The sequence below is a fragment of the Protopterus annectens genome, chromosome 7.part0, assembly GCF_019279795.1.
Source record: "Protopterus annectens isolate FY-2018-M chromosome 7.part0, PAN1.0, whole genome shotgun sequence".
NCBI classification, from domain to species: domain Eukaryota; kingdom Metazoa; phylum Chordata; order Ceratodontiformes; family Protopteridae; genus Protopterus; species Protopterus annectens.
The window spans coordinates 183,085,110-183,107,295 of NC_056739.1; the positions used below are offsets into that span (position 1 = coordinate 183,085,110).

General features: G+C 40.6%; 1 protein-coding gene across 1 annotated transcript in view; it reads right to left on the minus strand.

Annotated features, from left to right (window-relative positions):
• LOC122805796 (tetraspanin-18-like) overlaps positions 1 to 22,186 on the minus strand; it is a 199,866-nt gene that overhangs the window by 88,931 nt on the left and 88,749 nt on the right. Inside the window, exon 3 of the mRNA XM_044076060.1 lies at positions 10,216 to 10,410. Coding sequence (XP_043931995.1) covers positions 10,216 to 10,410 — 195 coding nt within the window. The remainder of the gene's footprint in view (positions 1 to 10,215; positions 10,411 to 22,186) is intronic.

The window sequence follows — 22,186 nt, forward strand, 5'->3', positions numbered from 1 at the left end:
CACTGAAACGTGGCTTCATAACTCACAACACATGCTCAACCCAAGAAAGACCAAACTATTACTTTTTCCCCAAATCCCTCTCTCTTGAAAAAAAACAAAATTTGAAGTCCTTTGTCTTGATAATACAACCAATGAAGTCACTTCCCATAGCAAATTATTAGGGTGATAGTGGATGATAAGCTTACGTTTGACATGCATATACAAAATCGCATAAGAAAAATTAATAAAAAATTAGGGGTGCTTCACAGAGCCAAAACCTTTTTCTCCAAAGCAACTAAAATTATACATCACTAATTATCTCCTCCATACACTTTTTATGGTGCTCCAATCCTCACTAACCTTTAGACTTCACAAAAACGAAAACTTGAACAATGCTAAATTTGCAGCAAATACCCTTTTCAGACCCCACCACTGTATAGCACTAAAAGCTTAAACTGGTTAAAACTGCCACAACAACTAACATGTGCAGCTTCTTACCACGTATAAAATTATTCAGCATCCATCTGCCTGTCCAGCACTGAAAACATTCTACACAACTATGTTCCCAGTAGATCTTTGTGATCCAGTGCCCAAAAACTTTTGTCTACAAATCTATCATATCTGCTGGGCATTGTTTATACTCGTACAAGGTTGATAAAGCCTGGAATTCCTTATCTATATCCATTAGATCAGTACCCTGCCTCTCAGCTTTCAAAACCACTCAGAAAGACTTCCTAGCTAAAATCTGGCTTTGTTCTTGTTCAAAACCAGGATAAACTAGATCCCTAAATATGAACAAGTACCTTTTCATTCCTTACACCTCCTTATTCTCCCTTCTTCACTTGCGTTCTTATTTCTATCAAATTTTCTTCCCTGACTTTCTCTCTAAATATACTATAAGCCTGTTTTTCCCCTCACTTCATATTGCAATTTCTGTTTATATTAGATTAACTTACCTTTAATTTCTCTACAAACTGTCTAAATTTTCTATAAATATTAACTGATTGTCATATAACTTGTATTTTTTTAACCAATGTTTTTATATTATCACTAATTTGTTATCAAGGATTTAAATTATTTATTTATTTTTGAAGACTGTAAAATTGTTGTTCTTAAAATGTTTTGCAATAATTTGGAGCTTTTCTCCCCGGGCCTCCGCTGAAAATGGGCTTCTACCTTGTTGGACTTTCTTGGTAATCACATTTCAATAAATAAATAAATACTGGCTAACTAATCATAAATACCAGGAGTTATGACATTACATTGTCTGACAAACAGTGTGTGTGTTAACCACAGTAGTGCTATAATCTGTGGCTTTATGTGTCTCATAGAGGCTTTACTGTTAAATGTACCATGTGTACTCTCTAGGCCACTTTATCAAATTAGGCTTTATTTATAAGGGATATGATGAAATGGTGTCATAGAAGGGGTTTGAATCCCACCAATGTAAACTAAAATGTTACAAATTGATGGTACCACTTTCACCAATGTGAAGAAAGGATCCCAGACGAATGCTGTCTTGAGTCACATCATTAATACCCAGCAGGTTAAAATCCTAAAAAAGTGCACCCAAGTCTAACTCAAACATCAATTCTGACCTCACATGATGAAATGATAATACACTGCTGCCCTAGGTAAAGTATAGTCTTCCAACATCCATTCCCAAATTAGGCTGCTAATAGGCCACTTTCCAAGATGAGTCTTTTTAACCTAGCATCCCAAGCTTCTTTCTCACAACTTTCTCTGTTCACCAAAGTATTTTCCAGCGCCCATTATTACAGTAACTGCCTTACACACACACACACACACACACACACACACACACACACACACACACACACACACACACACACACACACACACACACACACAAAACTTCCCAGGAAGGCTGGAAGAATTCTCCAATCAATTCTCCACAGCTTTCTTCCTAGCATGGTAGTAGAGCCACCAGCAGATTGTCCAGGGTACTCCAGTTACTTTCTGCCCTTAATTAAGCCAAATATGAATTCATACACAATAGTATTTTACTTGCACTAGGCCCAAATGATTTATCTAATAGGAAATGGGAGTCACAGCTTGTTAACCTACAAAAGTAAAAACTCTCCTCTCAGATAATGCATAGCAGCAATATATCTATATATATATATATATATATATATATATATATATATATATATATATATATATATATATATATATATATATAAAATAAAGATTACAGCTACAAGAGCTTAACAGTGAATAAATAAACTTTACTTAATATGTCAAACTGTGCAGTTACAAATTAAATATGCAGACAAATAAGAAAGTGTACAAGGAATATCAAAATAGTTCACAGAGTATGAGAAGAAGAAGCATTTGAACTACAGATCAAATATCCTAGCTATTTCTAAAGTTAGAAAAATATTAAAAATACACATAGAGTGCAGTCTTTTTCATGTCAGCAATTTCTCTAAGTAAAAACAATACAGAATAAATACCAGTCTCAAATACTTATACTTTCCAACTCTTCAGTTGTGTTGCTCAGAACCCATATCTATCCATCCATCCAAAACCCATTTTCCCCATTTTTTAAAAGTGGTTGGGATGTCACTTCAACAGTGATTATCATCTAGAGTTTCTCAGTAGAAGCGTGTTTACATGGAAACAGCCACTTTCTTTGAAGTGTACTTTAATGATATTATATGACTCTTGACTTTTCCTCTCACTACCTTCTTCTTTCTTCTTCTTTCAGCTTTTCCTGATTAGGGGTCGCCACAGTGGATCACCTGTTTCCATTTCTTCCTGTCCTCTCTATCTAGCTCTGTCACACCAACCACCTGTATGTCCTCTCTAACCACATCCATAAACCTTATCTTAGGCCTTCCTCTTTTCCTCTTACCTGGCAGCTTCATCCTCAGCATCCTTTTCCCAATATACCCAGCATCCCTCCTCAGCACATGTCCACACCAACACAATCTCATCTCTCTGGCTTTGTCTCCAAACTGTCCAACCTGGGCTGACCCTCTAATATACTTATTCCTAATCCTGTCTACCCTTGTCACACCCAGTGCAAATCTTAACATTTTTAAATCTGCCACATCCAGCTCTGACTCAGTGCCACTGTCTCCAACCCATATAACATAGCTTGTCTCACTACCCTTTTGTAGACCTTCCCTTTCACTCTTACTGGTACTCGTCTGTCACAAATCACACCTGACACTCTTCTCCACCCACTCCACCCTGCCTGTACTCTCTTCTTCACCTCTCTTCCACACTCGCCATTATGCTGAAGTGTTGATCCCAAGTATTTAAACTCATTCACCTTCACCAACTCTACTCCCTGCATCCTCACCATTCCTCTATCCTCCCTTTCATTCACACACATATATTCTGTCTTAGTCCAGCTGACCTTCATTCCTCTCCTTTCTAGAGCATATCTCCACCTCTCCAGGGTCTCTTCAACTTGTTCCCTACTCTCATTATATATCACAATGTCATCTGCAAACATCATAGTCCTCGGGGACTCCTGTATGATCTCGTCTGTCAACCTGTCCATCATCAGTGCAAATAAGAAAGGGCTCAGAGCTGATCCTTGATTTAATCCCACCTCCACCTTAAATGCATCTGTCACTCCCACTGCAGATCTCACTGCTGTCACACTACGCTTGTACATATCCTGTACCCCTCTTACATACTTCTCTGCCACGCCCGACTTCCTCATACAATACCACAACTCCTTTCTAGGCACCCTGTCATATGCTTTCTCTAAGTCCACAAAGACACAATGCAACTCTTTCTGACCTTCTCTGTACTTCTCCATCAACACTCTCAGAGCAAGCATTGCATCTGTAGTGCTCTTTCCTGGCATGAAACCATATTGCTGATCACTAATTATCACCTCCATTCTTAACCTAGCTTCCACTACCCTTTCCCATAGTTTCATGCTGTGACTGATCAGTTTTATCCCTCTATAGTTACTACAGCTCTGTCCATCACCCTTATTCTTAAAAATTGGTACCAAAACACTTTTTCTCCACTCCTCAGGCATTCTCTCACTTTCAAAGATTTCATTAAACAATCTGGTCAAAAATTCCACTGTTATTTCTCCGAAACACCTCCAAGCTCCCACAGGTATGTCATCTGGACCAACAGCCTTTCCATTCTTCATCCTCTTCATAGCTATCCTTACTTCCACCTTGCTAATCCATTGTACTTCCTGATTCACTATCCCCACATCATCCAGCCTTCTCTCTCTCTCATTCTCTTCATTCATCATCCCCTCAAAGTTCTCCTTCCATCTGTTCAACACATTCTCCTCGCTAGTGAGTACGTTTCTCTCATTATACTTTATCACCCTTACCTGCTGCACATCTTTCCTAGCTCGGTCCCTCTGTCTAGCCAATCAGTACAGGTCCTTTTCTCCCTCATTAGTGTCCATCCTTTCGTACAACTCTCTATACGCCTTATCCTTAGCCTGTGCCACCTCCCTCTTTACCATGCAACTCATCTCCTTATACTCCTGTCTACTTTCTTCAACTTTCTGACAATCCCACTTCTTCTTCGCCAACCTCTTTCTCTGTATACTCTCCTGTACTTCCTCATTCCACCACCAGGTCTCCTTGTCCTCCTTCCTCTGTCCAGATGTCACACCAAGCACCTTTCTAGCAGTCTCCCTTACTAGCTGTGCTGTAGTTACCCAGCTATTCTGTAACACTTCACTGCCACTCAGTGCCTGTCTTAAGTCTTCCCTGAACTCCACCTCACAATCACCCTTTTTCAATTTCCACCATTTGATCCTTGGTGCTGCCCTTACACTCCTCCTCCTCTTCTTGATCACCAATGTCATTCTACAGACCACCATTCTATGCTGCCTAACTACACTTTCCACTGTCACCACTTTACAGTCTCCAATCTCCTTCAAACTGGCCCTCCTGCATAGGATATAATCCATCTGTGTGCATCTCCCTCCACTCTTGTATGTCGCTCTATGCTCCTCCCTCTTGTTAAAATACGTATTCACTACAGCCATGTCCATCCTTTTTGCAAAATCTACTACCATCTGACCTTCTGCATTCCTTTCCTTAACACCATACCTACCCATCACTTCCTCATCCCCTCTGTTCCCTTCACCAACATGCCCACTGAAATCTGCTCCGATCACCTCTCCCTCACCCTTGGGTACAGTCATCACCACTTCATCCAACTCACTCCAAAATTTTTCTTTCTCATCCATTGCACACCCAACTTGTGGAGCATATGCACTAACACTATTCATCATTACACCATCTATTTCCAGCTTCATAAACATCACTCTATCCCATACTCTTTTCACCTCCAAAACACTCTTGGTATACCGTTCCTTCAGGATAACCCCTACCCCATTTCTCCTACCATCCACACCATGACAGAACAATTGGAACCCACCTCCAATACACCTGGCCTTACTTCCCTTCCATCTGGTCTGTTGCACGCACAATATATCAAACTTCCTTCTGTCCATCGTATCAGCTAGCTCTCTCCCTACACCGATCATGCTGCCAACATTCAAAATTCCTACCTTCACTACCACACTCCTAACCTTCCTCCTCTCTTCCTGCATTTGGTCATGCCTTCCCCTCTTCTTCTCCTTCTCCTTTTTTCATCAATGATCTCTCAGCTCCTTCTGGAGGATAGTACAGTGTCTTCAAATGTCTTAATTGGTGTCTATAACAACTGCCTATACTCAATACTTGATTCTTTTGCCCCAAGTCATACTTGCCTTGTTTCCATGAAAAGACATGAGCCACAGCTTAACCATGATCTTCTCATCCTTCATAGGAAGGGGCACAGAGCAGAATGTCACTCATGGAGGGCAGGTGTGTGGAGTGCAAGACTTGAGTTGATTAAGCACTATGCTGCATAACATGTGAAGATCACCAAAAAGGAGTGTGCAGCCCAGCCTGTCTGACCACAAGGAGAGCTTCATCTGGTTCAGACTGTGAATTTATTGCATTTCACCCTACTAACACGTTTGCTGCTATCAGATCTTCCCTTCCACCTTTAGACCCCATTTGGCTTGATATAGTATCAGTTTGCACTATTGTTATATCTTGGAAGGCCTTAATGTGACCAACAACCTGTGGCTTGGACCAATGTCATAGAAAATGAATCTTATCTATTCTGGAGGTCATGGTTCCATCAGTTTATTAGATACTGTGCAAGTCCTTTAGATATGTGATTTTCCCATCAGCTTAAAAGAACCTATAGGTATTCGTATGCATAAGAAACCTACATTAGATCTCAATGTTTTGGGTAATTTCCATACAGTCTCTAAGCTTCCATTCTTAGATAGGGTTATTAAGAAGGTTGTTTATACGTGGCTTCAAACCAGTGATTTAGTCAATGGACTCGTGGATCCATTCCAGTCAAGGTCTTGTACTCACCATAGTACTAAGGCTACTCTTATTCATGTAGTAAATGATCTCCTAATTGGATAGAGACCAGTGTTTTTTTCCCTACTGGATCACTTGGCATTATTTTACACTGCTAAGCATGATATTTTGACAGAATGTTTGAAGTCCTACTGTGGTCTTTCTGATATAGTCTTAGGTTGGTTTGTGTCATATATTTCAGGCCAATTTCAGACAGTGTGTTTAGGTTTGAGCAAGCCTTCATCATACCCTTTGGAATATGGATTCCCACAGGGTTCACTCTTAGGCCCATATTGTTCACAGGGGTCTATATTATGTAGTCAAAAGACATGTTCAGCGAACACGTCTTCATCAACACATGAATATTGAACCCTGTAATCCCAGGGGGAAAAAGTGCTTGGCCTAAGGAACAGCAAACAAACGTTCAAACCCCATAGAGTGGGGGGGCTTTGCCCCCCACACCCCCCAATGTGGGGAGCTGTGCACCGCACCCCCCCCAACTAAATATACCAACTCTGAGATCGCACTACAGTGGGGAAAAGGGTAAATCTCTGATGACAGCCAAGAGCTTTTTTCCCCTGGGAAAAAAGTTGCTGATGTGGCCGTTTGGCAATTACAGAGTTTGATATTTATATGTCGATGAAGACGTGCTCGCTGAACACGTCTTTTGACTACATAATATAGACCCAGTTCACAGTGTACATGCTACCACTGGGAGGCCTTATTTGGAAGAGGGAATTGGCACACCACAGTTATTGGAAATGATGCACAAATCTGCCTGTCCTTCTCCCTGGATCAAATGGTGACTGTATATTCCTTAGCTGACCCCCCCCCCCCAATACCATACATCCATGGCTTTTGTGTAACAGGTTAAAGGTAAGCACTGTCAAAACTGAGACTATGAAAGTTTGTGCCACTTTGAGAGACTCATGTAACCTTTCTCTTCCAAACTATTTATGAGGGGAATATGATTGAGATTGTTAAAAAGGTGCATAATCTGGATGTAATCCTAAATAATAGCTTGATACTGTGAGACTAACTGTTAGCTGTTGTAAAATCCTCATGCTTCAACTTGCAAAACAGATTTAAGATAAATCCTTTTTTGTCTTAAGCTCATAATAGTTCATGCTTTGGTTTTATTGTAACTAGGTGTTTTTAATGTCCTTTGCTTAGGACTTCCCATCATCTGACATGACCCTATTCAGTTCATGTAGAAGTCTGAGAACAAGTTATTGACTGGCACCTCATACTACCAACATATAACCCCTATTCTGCATGGTTTGTACTGGCTGCCTGAGTGAGTTCTGATTGTCTATAAGGTTCTGGTGTTGGTTTATTTATCTTTACATGACTTGGGTCCCTCTTACCTGAAAGATGTGGTTTCACATGTCCCTACTGCAGTTCTGTACTTGGCCACAAAGGGGCTGTTGGTGGTTCCACATGGGCACCTTGAGACTTCTGTTTGGATATTTATTTATTTAAACATTGTTGACTGGGCTAGTCTCACTATGCCAACAGCCTCTTTTTAGGGAAGACAGAAGGTAGTATTCAAAATAACTAGGAGAAATCTGGCCAGGATCCCAGGCAACATCTACTCTTTTCAGTAAGTGCCATGGAATCTTTTACATCCACCCAACATGTCACCAACACAGACAGATGGGGCCTCAGTTTACCATCTCATGTGAAGGGTAAATACTAATCATCTCACTGCAGAAGTGCACAGCACTAGATGGCTTCCACAGATGTTGATCATACATCTTTGAAATTGCTGATGAAGGTATAGGATATTTAACTGCCTATTTTTATTTTATTTTATTGCATGTAACTTAATGTTGTCTTAATTTGTTAAATTGTATTAGTTCATTATAATATACTTTGTGTTTTGTAGAAAAGCACCTAAATAGATTGACGTTGAGGTTAAAGTACAGTTCAGAGGTACAAATGGGATCCATAAATCAGCAAAATGGAGCTTGTTTTTATGCCATCTAATAGGTATAATGCATTTATATGTGTATACTGTCCACATTTGTACTGTAACCTCCAGTTTCTAAGTTTAACATGCTTTTCTTTGCTCTCATTCCCCTAACAAGTGATTTTCTTTTGTTACAAAAGCAAATATTAAAGTTCATTGCATGGGCTACATGTCAAAGCCACCTACATATACTTACACAAACATCATTTTTGTATAACTATGAAATCAAACATATAAGAGATTATTAATATTTTTAGTGTACAGGATTTTCACATGATCTCCTACTTCTAACATCTCGCCTCATCATTACATTGGGCTAGCTTCTAAGGTCAAATCATCCTCGCTTTTCAGGTGAAATTGATATATGAAGAGATGGAGGTGGTACTAGGGTCTATTTTATGTGGTTATACGGTGAGTCACTGCAGAGGTGGAGGTGGTATTAGGGTCTGTTTTTAGTGGTATATGGTAAGTCCGTGGACATACGGTGGTAGTAGGGTCTGCTTTATGTGGTATATGGTAAGCCAGTGGACAGATGGTGGTAGTAGAGTCTGCTTTATGTGGTATATGGTAAGTCAGTGAAAAGATGGCAGTGGTACTAGGGTCTGCTTCATGTGGTATATGGTGAGTCAGTGAAGAGATGGAGATAGTACTAGGGTCGGCATCATATGGTATATGGTGAGTCAGTGGACAGATGGTGGTACTAGAGTCTGCTCCATGTGGTATATGGTGAGTCAGTGGACAGATGGTGGTACTAGGGTCTGCTCCATGTGGAATATGGTACGTCAGTGAAAAGATGCCAGTGGTACTAGGGTCTGCTTTATGTGGTATATGGTGAGTCATTGAAGAGACAGCGGTGATACTGGGCTCTGCTTCATGTGGTATATGGTAAGTCAGTGAAAAGATGGCAGTGGTACTAGGGTCTGCTTCATGTGGTATATGGTGAGTCAGTGGACAGATGGTAATAGTAGAGTCTGCTCCATGTGGTGTATGGTAAGACAGTGAAAATATGGTGGTGGTGCTACGGTCTCCTTCATGTGATACATAGTGAATCAGTTAAGTGATGGAGGTTGTACTAGGGTCAGTCAGAGATACTTGGAATTCCCTCTATCATCGATTCAGTGACAAACAACCAAGACATATATGTGTAAGGGTGTTTTCAACATCCCCCAGTCTCAGCAGATGGCAATTCACAAGTGATGCCCTGCTCCCTTCTGGAGCAGTCTCAACACTTTGAAAAAAAAATTAGAATTCTTATTTTTTTATTAATCTCATGTTTAATTTTCTGACACTTCTGTTGCTTAACAAGTACACAGAACATCCCAATATTATGCACCAGCTATGTTTTTTCATGAGTATAAAAAGAGCTCTTCCAGGTTATCTAACCCAACAGACTTCCAAAGTATTACTTTATTCCTGTGGGTAAGTGTAAGTGAGAACTTATGGTCCGACACCTACCATGCAACAGAGACCCCTCCCCCAGCAGCAGTAACGAGAACACTACACACAGGTAGAGGTCTGTGGTGTAACTTTCTGTGATTTCAAAATGTACCATGGTTTTTAGAAAGACACAAATTCAGTGAGACCAGCCATTAAAGAGAAAACCCTGAACTATGAAAGTAAAACTGTCCACAACCATGCCTGTCTCTGAATACAGGTTAACCTCTAAGTCTCTGAAACAAGTCAGTGGTGGACCTAAAAGATGGTGTTAAGATAATAGCTGTAAGGAGAGAAAAAACATACATGAAAAGTAGTTAATGCTATAATATTCCAGTCTATTTCATGATATCTTTTGTAACATATACAAAAATAGTAATTCAAAGTAAACACAGAGAAACATTCAAATGTTTCAGTTACTCTTGGTCTTGTACTTACAATCATTAGTACGGGTTTGTTTTTCATAACTGCTCCCCAGCACCCAAGAAACCCGAGGAGAGACAGTGCCAGTCCCACCACCAGGATGATATATGCTCCAGTGTACAGCAGTGGACTCGATGTTATAATGTTCTGAAAGCCATCAGGATCAGTCACTACCCAGATGCCAACAGCTAGCAAGCAAACCCCTCCAGCCTGTGAGCAACAACAGAAAGAATGGACTTCAGTTATGCATCATAACCAGTTCAAGTCAGCAATATGTCATTACTTCTAGACAGTAGCACCTTATCACAAGTTTCAGTTGGTATTATCACATATCTAATTCTAGACAGTAATATCCTATAGCTATCTATAGAAAGTAGTATCCCATTACTAGTTCTACATGTCATAACAACTTTTAGACAGTAACCTCTCATAACTAGTTCTAGACTGTAATTTCACATAACCGGTTCCAAGCATTGATAACTTAATAACAAGTTCTAGACAGTAACAGCTTGTATCTGGACAATAATATCTCATAAATAGTTCTGGGCTGTGACATCTTATAACTAGTTCAGGATAGACAGCCACACCAAACAAAACCATAGGAGATAATAGAGTTATTTGCAGTCTCAGAAGCAGATATGGAAACATTTCAGTATTTGGACAAAACGGAGTACATGTTACGTGATAATGACAAGTCATAGAAACCAAAGAATAAAGTACTTAAGGTACCTTTGAATCATCAGAACTTCTGTCACATATCATTTTATATGCATGAGTGTCTTGCTAGGATTCCAAAACCAATCCTCCCATTTTATTTTAAAAACTTGATAAGGTGTACACCGTTACCTATCTAGAAAAGGGAGTGATATGCAATGCTGGAACAGCACTGAATGACACATTATCTGTTCTGGCCATTTAAATGCATTACCTTCCTTGTCCTTATTTTTATAATACCCAAGAAAGTTTTCAGGAAAAGTGTCCATGTTGTCCAGAAATGCAGATGTTAAACATTTTCAGCAATCTGGGGACTTTCCCCTATGGCATTTAGCCAAGTGGAATAATTTCTTGGTGATTCCAATGGCTCCAAGCTTATCTATATCAAATTCATCAAAATTATTCCACAGTAAAGCCTAAACTGCTATAAAACTCCTGTGAAATTGTTGGCTGGTGCACTTGGCATTGAAGGACTTCATTAGTGCTAAAATGGATGGGTTATTCAAGAGAACAATTAAAAACTCACTCAACAACCTGCCACGAAAGCCCTCAAGGCCAAAGTGAAAATAACAGCTACAGCACTGCAAGCTGTGTTCCCCTTTGAATCACAACCATGCCTATCTGTGAACACAGATTAACTTCTAAGGCTGTGAAACAGGTCAGTGGTGGACCAAGGCAGACCATATTAGGGTACACTTTGATGTCAGAGACTTATGTTGCAAGCAGCACCAAGAGATCTGCAAGGTGTCTGTTCAGAAAAACAAGGGCTCCGCATAGGAAATGCTTGACCCCATACTTTGAGTACTGACACCTCAGAAATTAAAGTGTGATTCTAACAGATAATACTGAATTTTGAACCTGGATGTGACTTTTGAATCAAGGTCTCCACAGCCACAAAGCAGAGAGGGTATGCCACCCCACTGGGCTGCTACTTATATTTACTAACTCTGAGATCACTATGCATTGAAGCTCAGAATATACTCAGAGGTGCTACAATTTTGAACATTATATCCATTTCCCCTAATTCGCACTTAAATTTCTGCACTTCCAAGAAGTGCGATTACAAATCTTAGAATTTTAACTGGGACCCAAAAAATGAAGTTCTAGCCTTAGAACTAGAACTGCAAAATTAATGTCTAATACAACAAATGCAGAACACTGCTAAAGGTTGAAAGCATCGAAAATATGGACTTCAGATCTAATCTACTGATTTTTGGAATGCTTGAGGACTTGGAAGGTAAGGACATTTGTTTGTTTTGTTTCATAACTGACTTCCAATACTACTGAACTGAAACTTTGAGCATTTACAATTGCAACATGTACATTATGCCTTATCTGCCAAATATTCCTACAGGGAGACCTAGGTGTATTACTGGGCAGTTCCTTTATTTTCAGCAAAAGGAGCAAGGTTTCAGGGCTTCCTGGTCAGCTGTTCCTGTGATATATGACAGATTATGGATGAATTTCAGTAATGACTTCTCAAAATTACCTCTCAAAAAATACCAAAGGAAGAGATTCTAACCATTGGTGCTGACCGTGAAAGAACATCCAGTTGTGTGCAGCATAGGATACTTATATCCTCTGAATCATGCTAAAACATAGGTTCAATCATTCCTCAGTTTGAGATTGCATAAGGCAAGGATCCAAAACTCTGACACTGATTCTAAAACGATCAAGAAGTGGTCCATTGTGCTTGTTGTTTCATTAGTAAACAGCTGAAATGGTCTCCTTAGTTCCGTCACAAAGATACCAACATCAAAGAAATCTAGAAATAATGGAGATGAAATTAGGGGGGGAAGTGGGGGCTCAACAACCTTGAAACAGTGTCAAAGGAACTCTGGCAGTGACCAGACCAAAAAAAATGTAGTCTTTATTTGAGTTGTATGAATATTATTATTAACATTTGGTTTAAAAGCCCGCATTTGCACTTGTTTCCCATCTTTCCTGTAACTAGTCTAGTCCAGGTACAGATCTGCTGTATACAGGACTGTTTGTAAGCTTCTGAGACCGCCAAGCCTTTCTGTGTTGGAGGGAAGCCTTCTAGCTTATCAGTGGAAGTGGTAAGCACTAGGTAACCTATCTACCACAAGATGAGTGGTTTCTGGCCCAGAAATTGTAGTTTATTGACCGTTTGGGCAGTTTTACCATCTCTTTCAAATTTCTGGTTTAAAAGCCAGCATTTGCACTTGTTTCCCACCTTTCCTGTAAGTAGTCTAGTACAGATACAGATTTGCTGTATCCAGGACTGTTTGTAAGCTTCTGAGCAGTGCCAAAGTCTGTTCTTCAAATTTTCCCTTAAATCTGCTAGTTCTCTCCTCTTCTACACTTTTACTAGCTTATTAGTTTTGCACTTTAACAGACTTCTTGTAGCAATTATTGAAGAACACACAAATGCTACCACCACTAAATGTTCTACAAGGAAACAGCTCCAGTACTTATTATTAATGCCCACCCCTCCAGGCATGTCTAAAGGCCAGTTCCCTGTACTTTCTCCTATTAACCTGGTGAACTTGGGCATCCTGAGGCAATGTAGAAACTGCCTCATGTACACTGACAATCCACTCCTCTTACCTCCCAACACTCAGACTTGCAAGAGATGCACTTATATATCCAAATTGGAAGCTGCACACTCTCCAGCCAAGACCGGAATAGGTGGTCAAGAGGAGAAGGTTAACACTTGCACCACACCACATGGAACACATAGCCCTCCAGAACACACACCAGCACTGCCTTCACATAAAAACACAAACCACACACCCACCTTCATGGAGGCTCTCAATAAAAATATACCTGGACAGCAGAGACCTCCAAGGCATAAATGCACTCAACCACCACAACACAACACTAATCACGAGACACATAACTCTCCTAAACAGTGTGCCACTCAACCAAAGCCCCTAAGGTAAAAAAGCATGCCCAACATACTAGTCATAGGTGACTCGATAGTGAGGCACACTGATGTTCCACTCAATAGGTTGAATAAGGAGAAAGCAACAGTCAGTTGCCTGTCAGGCACCAGGATCTGCCACGTAATGCATGCATTCATGTCTCTCAACAACAGCTACAAATATGACTCTGTCAATGTGCATGTGGGTGTGAATAACCTGAGACGTACCTCCCTGGACTACATGAAAAGAGACATGGAGGAGTTCTTGGATTATGTAGCCCAGATGGGTATGACCCTAGCCCTGAGCAGCATCCTACCATCACCCAGAATTATACCACAGTACAAGCAGAAAATTATTTATTTCAACAATTGGATAAGTTTCTGGTGTCATTCTATCCAGTATCTGTCTGCCTGGGATGACATGATTGACAGACCTTGATGCTTTGCCAAAGATGGCCTGCATCTGTCAACCCTGGGCTTCTGGATACTGGCCAAGGCTTTTTCCACCCCTGTACTGCCTTTTTTAGGTGGTGTTCCAAAATCAAATTACCACTGTAACAGCTACAAACAAATGCAATCTGAGGGTCATGCTGCTCAACGCTAGAAGTCTAAATCTCAAAATGCACTTGCTCAAAGCACTCCTTAAAATGGAGAACACTGACATTTGTGCTGTAACAGAGACCTGGTTCAAGGCAGCAGAATACACCCCTGCACTACCAAGCTATAACTCATTCCACACCTTTCAGCCCCAGAACTTGGACCGAAGCTCCAAAGGCTGTGGTGTTTCCATATTCATAAAGGATGCACACACCTCCAGACTGGTAGCCCAACATAATGCAACAGAGATACGTCAGGTGTAGCTAACACTGGGTAAGATGCTGATTCAGGCTGTAGCTTGCTATAGGTCCTTAACCATGTCCTAAGACTCTCACTCCATGTTCCTAAGCACTCTGGAGAATATTAGGGTCCAAATTAACACTGTCATACTGGCCGACATCAACTACCCCTCCATTAACTGGGAAAACTACTTACGTACCAATACACTTGCCAAATGTTTCCTGGAATTCATTAATTCCAATGCCCTGGACCAGCTCATTCTTACCCCCACTAGAGGTAGCAACATCCTGACCTGGTCATTACTAACATGGGCAACCTTTGCTCTACACCAATAGTCAACTCCTCCCTGGTTAGATCCGACCACAAACTAATCACCTTGGAAATCCACATCCCTCTCACCCCCACACCCCCTGCAAAGGTAACCACCATGAAAAACTTCTCCAAAGCTAACTTTGGGCTCCTAAAAACAGAGGTGGCTAACTTCACGGTACCCATGCAAATGGAGAATAGTTGCATGGCCACCGAGTCATACACCAATGCACTGTATAAATACGTACACAAATGCATCAATCTCGCCATACCCAATAGAACCAAAATGCTCTCCTCCAAAAAAGGAAGTCAATCTGGTGGTCCCCTGCCATAACAAACTCTACAACAGAAGAAGGAAACCGGTGCGGAATAAGGTGAAGTCCCAAGACTGGATAAACTCCCTTATCAGCCTCAACAAAAGGTTGAGATCACTCATCAAATCCTATAAAGCTAGCTATGCAAACAGAATTGCAGCTGATAGTAAAGACAAGCACAAGGCCTTCTATAGTTATGTAAAGAATATCCATGGCAACCACAAGGCCTTCTATAGTTATGTAAAGAATCTCCATGGCAACCACAAGGCCTTCTATAGTTATGTAAAGAATATCCATGGCAACCACAAGGCCTTCTATAGTTATGTAAAGAATATCCACGGCAATACCCGGATTTGCTCTGAGCTACTGCACAATGGTACCTGCTATACCGAGCCAACAGATACTGCCAATATACTAGCCGACAGATTCAGTGCCAACGTTACCCCTCTTTCCCCTCCTAAATGACCAATCACAATACCAGTGGATTGCCAGGCACCCAATATTACTGCTGCACAGGTTAAAACAGCACTATCCAAAGCCAGGAATACAGCTTCTATGGGACCTGACAATATCCCTGGCTGTGGTCTACATGAACTACAGCGTGAATTAGCACCTCAACTGAGTGCCCTGTTCAGTCACAGCCTCACCTCAGGCTTTGTCCCTACCGAATGGTGCACTGTTACAGTCATCCCTGTCCACAAAGGAGGAGTGACTACAGACCCTGGGAACTATCGCCCTATTAGCCTGATGAGTCTGATATGCAAAGCTATGGAATGCATCATCATGGACCTAATAAACAAGGATATAGGGAAGCTCCAAACTCTAGATCCTACACAGTTTGGTATTGTGAAGGGTAGATCATGCCTGCTCAACTTGGTCAAGTTCTTTGAGTCAGTCAGCTGTGGATGAAGGCAAGGTGGTTCATACAGCCTACCTTGATCTGGCCAAGGCCTTTGATATTATTCCCCACTCAGGAATCATAGAAAAACTCACTAAGCTAGGCATCAACCCCTATATCACTAGGTGGGTTACAAACTGGCTTACAGATAAAACCCATAGTGTAAAAGTTGCTGACTCTAAGTCTGACTGCAGACCAGTCACAAATGGCATCACACAGGGTTCGGTCCTGGGTCCTCTCCTGTTTGATATCTACTTCTCTAAAGCCCAGACCAACACAAAGGGACTCTGGCTGACAATGTTTGCAGACGTTTGCAAGTTGATAGCAAATATTAACTCCCCGAGTGATGTTGACATCCTACAGAAAGGCCAACAACTGCAGAAAGGCCTCATTGAGACCAATGACTGGTGTCAGAACCATGGCCTTAAGCTCAATGACAAAAAATGTGTCATCATCCCCCCTTGGGAAAAAAACAATTCCCTTGTATTACCACATCAATGGTAGCCCACTGAACACAGAAGGAGTTACAAGAGATCTCAAAAAACTCTAACTATTCTCTGTCTCATATTGCCTACTTAGATAGGGTTACCATATTTGTTAGTATGAAAAAGAGGACGTAAAAATATGTGCTAACAGCACATATTATTTTGTCCTGCTAGAACTGAAGAGCGAAAAAAAAAAAAGGTCAGTCAAAAGCTTGCACAACGGAACCTCTTCTGTTCAATTGAACAGAGCTCCGCTTTTTGATTGGCTCATATACCGGTATACGAGTCAATCAAAAACGCACACAGCGGACCCTTTTCTGTTCAATGCGGAACATCAAGCAGTTCCGCATTGAACAGAGCTCTGTTTTTTGATTGGCTCGTATACCGGTATATGAGCCAATAAAAAATAAATAAACAAAGCGGAGGAAAGACTCCGAAATAGAGATGTCTGTTTTTGAAAATTCTGCGATTTTTCCGGGTTTTAACACCTGGACAAATCGCAGAATTTTCAAAAACCTCCCAGACAGGAGCCCAAAAAAGAGGACATTTCCAGGGAAACCCGGACGTATGGTAACCTTATACTTAGAGCAATCTCTGCTTGATTTATAAAGTGATGTCTGACCCAGCTCTGTTAGAAATGCTACATCTAAAGAAATCCCAATCCCTCAAAACCACATGCTCCAGAGACCTTAACCTCATTACCACAATCAATGGAACATGCTGGAGGGACAGGTTCATAACCCAGAGATTGCCCATGCTCTGGAATAGACTTCCCATACATATCAAGCAGAGCGCCTCACTTGCCCTCTTCAAGAGAAATATTGATGAGTGGATGGGAAATAGAAAATTCACCCCGGGGATAACTCCAGTGTCTCTACATGACTGAGGCACTTGTAACTAAGGTCAAGGGTAATCCTATGGGCTAGGCTTGTAAAGGCTCCAGGGCCATTAGCCTAGTATACACCTGTGAACCTATGTGTTATTACCAAGATGAGAACCACATCTCAGCTCATATAAGAGCAGTGAAAGGAGGAGATTTTTTTTTTAATTGTTTGGCCCTTAGTCACCAGTATCTTAGCTGGATATGGTTGCTTATTTAACCATACATATGATTACTCCTCCTATTTTTAGGCCACAGAAGTTTGCTGCCTCTTTTGACTGGAATATCTCATGCTGTCACATGTCTCGGGCTGTCAGTAAATAGTTATGGGGTTTCCTTTGTCTAGCTGAAGGGGTATTGAATGGCTAGAGGAAGTACTTTGAATTTTCAGGGAATTATTTCATCATGAGGGTGAGTTAAAATGAGAATCCCAGTAAACTACCAAGTCAGTGCTTCAAACATTATCAGCTCTTCATAACAATAATACTACATCTCAGCTCAGACAGAAATTTAGAAGTAGCTGTTTTCAGAGTCTATCACCTCTGGTAAGCTTGCTTATTTATTTAACTGTTTTGGATTTCTGGTGCTGGAAAATGTCAAGCAATACATTCAGTGAATAATTTTGAACTCTACATTTATGGGGTGGGGTATATTTTTGAGGACACAGTGACACTTGTAAATTCAGCACATGGAACTTGTTATACCAGTTGACCTTAAGTCTACACAAGTGAATACATACTATTTACATGTATTCTGACCTACGGTGATGGTGCTGTGGTAGCGTTGTCGTCTCACAGTAAGATGCTGTCCGGTTTGATTCTCAGCTAGAGCATCTTCTGCATGGAGACATGTGTGAATGGGGCGTACCTTCATTGAAGGTTGTGCATCAGGGCTGGTAACTCGGCACGTAAAAATCAACTACCAATCATTAGCGGACCGGAGTTCCGCTGTGGCGACCCCTAACCAGGAAAAGCCGAAAACAATAACTGTACTCAAGCTGTCTTTTTACATTGGTAACTGAGATTTAAGTGACTATTTGTGCTAATCTATATGGATAGAACACCAGACAAGAGTACAGGGAGTGCTAACTTCTATGTACAGTTAACCCTATAACTTGGTAACACCGCTAGTTATCAACAGATAGAGAATGGGATTTCCAGAGTTAATTACACATCAGGATGGATATCTTGTCTAACCTAGCTCTTGACTGGTATTCTGGTAGTGAAGTTCATCCACTGTAGTGAATAAGCATAATTTTTTTGTAGAGAGAACTGGAGAAAGGTTAGTGTCCTGAATAGCATAGGGTCTCAATAAGGAAGGTAGCACTAGTTTCTACATCCGTGGCTTATCTTGTGTACATTGTCATCAGACTACTACCTACATCTGGCATCCTGCAAGTATATGCACCGTCTGTGGGTTATCGAGAAAATGTGAGCATAACAAGAACTGGCCTAGTGAATTCTGCAGTAGGACATTGTCCACTGAGCTGTTCTCAGAAATAGTGGAACCAAATAATACAGCTATGGCAGCAATTTAAGAGGAGACAAGGACTCCATGCCACCTAGAGGTGCTTAACTGGGTACACCTCCAGTCAAGTCATCTCCAACATTTATGTGGGAAATTCAGAGAGGCTTAGTTACCTAAATGACCATTATCTAATCAGTTGTTTCTCAAAACTGATACAAAAGTTAACCTTGGAGACAACGTATTAGACGGGTGAGGATTTAGACCCACGGTATACATATGAGTTCGTAGCCATAGGGCCATGGACTACATATAGACGGGCCCCTTTATTGTAATACCTAGGTTTATTTATTGGCTACAGACTTTATCCACCTTTACAGAGGGGGACCAACTCCCTATAGGTAGTATAACTGAAGGAAGAAGTTTGAATGACACTATAAAGAAAGTTCCTATGTGGCTCAAGATATGGCAGAGCCAAAGGTGACCTTTCTGTGGACTGATATTAAGAATACTAGAGTGCTATAAAATCTGCTTGCCTATTACTTTTGTGCTTAATTTTATTATTTTATTGTAAGAATATTAAAGGTGACATGCAGCTCCTAGAGTGCCTACATTTAGGAAGACAATACTGCCTTCCTTTTAGATAACCAGGGAATTACTAGTCTCAACCATGTCTGGGATGTCTCATTCTGTTGTTGGGAAGATAGGACATACAACATGATACCCTAGCTAAGAATTTTTGTTCATAGCTTCTTTTAAAAATAGTTATTTAGCTCAGAAGGTTAATAATCGCTCTTTTTGTCAGCCAGAGTAGAAACGTGATGCCCTCCAGTCTAAAGTGTATTGTTTGTAGTTTTTGTAATGTACAAGGATTTATTAGACAGATGAGGCCTAACATGCTGGGATATATTGCATTCAGATAGGTCACTCCTGCAGCCTTCCTTCATCATAAGTAGAAATTAGTGGGAACTTGAGAACATAATTTGGCAGATACAGCAGATAGGACATTGCTCCTCAGTTCCAGTAATAAACGTATGACTACACAATGTCAATGTGCTTGATTTCTATGAATGGCTTAAAGAGCTCATTAAAGAGGGCAGGGCACTTTTCTGCATGAGAAATAAAATACTAAGTGCTTTCATGCAGCAGAAAGCACACCTTTCCCTTCTGAAACCTGAGAATGTTAATAAAAAGGGGTACAAGGCAGCACCATACACATCACATCCATGTGGGAAGGGATAAATAGTAGCTATGTGGTGGTACAGGATGGGGGAACTGACAGGGTTAAGGGCTACTGTGCAGGCAGAATAATTAATGTAGGGTGGATTTACATTTATATGGGAGAAAATCTTATCTGTTGGTCCCATATGACACTGACTGAAAAAAAAAAAAGCACTTGTCACCCTGGTCCAGATCGCTGATCAGTGAATTTTGTAGTTTGGGTATAATTGACAATGGACATACCTTTCAACTGTCCAGATTTTCACAGAATGTCCAGATTTTTGCCTCATATTTTTTATCTGTTTCTCATAAAATTTGTGTTTTTCTGGCAAATCACTGGGATGATCTGAGGATTGAAGTCACCAAATAAAGACATACATTTGAGTTTCAGGTCTCATAGTTCTTTCAGTAAGAGGTTGAGAGGTATGACAATGGAGCATACTTCATAAATCGGTCAGTTTTTTTGTTTACCTGTTACTCCCACATGACTCACATACATACAAGATCTGAGAGGAAATACGGGGCTAAAATTATGGACTGTGGATTCAAGGAATGGACATACTTGTGGCAGTTTTGTGAGACCACTCGCCCTTATTTTTTAAAGGTGAGGTCTAATGATCCAAAGTTATTGACATTCAGTACTTCAGTTCTGAAGTACCAGGAGCCAGAAGATCTTATCCCATCAGCCTGGAAGAAATTAAGCACCTGATCTTGTCATGTGCTGACATTAATCAGATGATACTGATAGCTGAAGTTACTGGAAACTGGTATCCTGTGGTTCTTCACTGATACAAGTGCCAAATGACATAAAAGAGAGAGAGAGAGACTTAAATGCATTCAAACACTCTGGCCTGCATGGGAAATATGGGTAAGATCAGTACAATCAAATTCTCCCCTATATTTTTTGGTGGAAGGTGACAGAGAGAAATGAAAAAATGAGCTGACTCTTGTTGCCTCAGCTGGTATTTAGTGATGCCACTCTTTTATCTTACACTGATGTATGTTTTCATTAATTGTCAGGTTTAGGCTCTGTGCAGCAGAATTGATTTTAAGTTGTTTGTATCTGACAACCAAAGCCTTACATTAATATATGTAAGGAAATAGTTTGCCCTCCAATATCTGAAGATTAAAGGGGCATCCCCTAAAACAATCTATATCCTCTGTACCTTGTTACACTTTTGCATTTTTTGTAAAGAATAAAAGTGCTCCATATGTTTTCCACAAAAAGTTATGTATGTAAGCTTGTGGTCATTCTCTTCTCTTCATGTATAGAGCAATGCCACCAGATGGGTCTATGTCACTTGACCTAAAACTCACTTGACTGACACCCATTTGACCAGCACCCAATTGACCTAAATTTCATTTGATTGACTCATTTGACTGACTCCCATTTCACCGACATTTAAGACATAGACTTGTTGTGGGCTTTCCTTCACCTGTGACTTGCTTTTGATAAAAATAATTACTGTAATTTATAGTGCTGACTGTTAGAATTCTGATAGTCATGTAGAAGGTAATGTTGCAGTGTTTCTAAATGTGGGTTTGTCTCTTTACATTTTTATGGGAAGTATCTAAAGTAATTTGGTGAATGTTTTGTGCATTTCCAGCAGTAGTGGCGGTGTGTAGAGTACTGTGAGGCAAGTTAAAGGTATATAACCTTTTCCCCACTGTAGCGCCATCCTGGAGTTAGTATATATAATTGGGGAGTGTGGGGGCACAGCCCCCCACATTGGGTATATGGGAGGCATAGTCCCCCACCTAGTTTGGTTGTAGATTGTCCCGTTTCTGTTAAGAGGGTAAGTAAGTAGTTTTTAAGTTCTGGAAAGGGTTAGTTATTGGTGTTCTAAGTGTCCTTATCTATGATTTCAGATTTAATATGTTGAAATTTAGCATTGTAAGCTGTCGGTAAAATGAGAGTCAGTCAAATGAATTGTCAGCCAAATGAAATTTAGGTCAATTGTGTGTTGGTCAAATGAG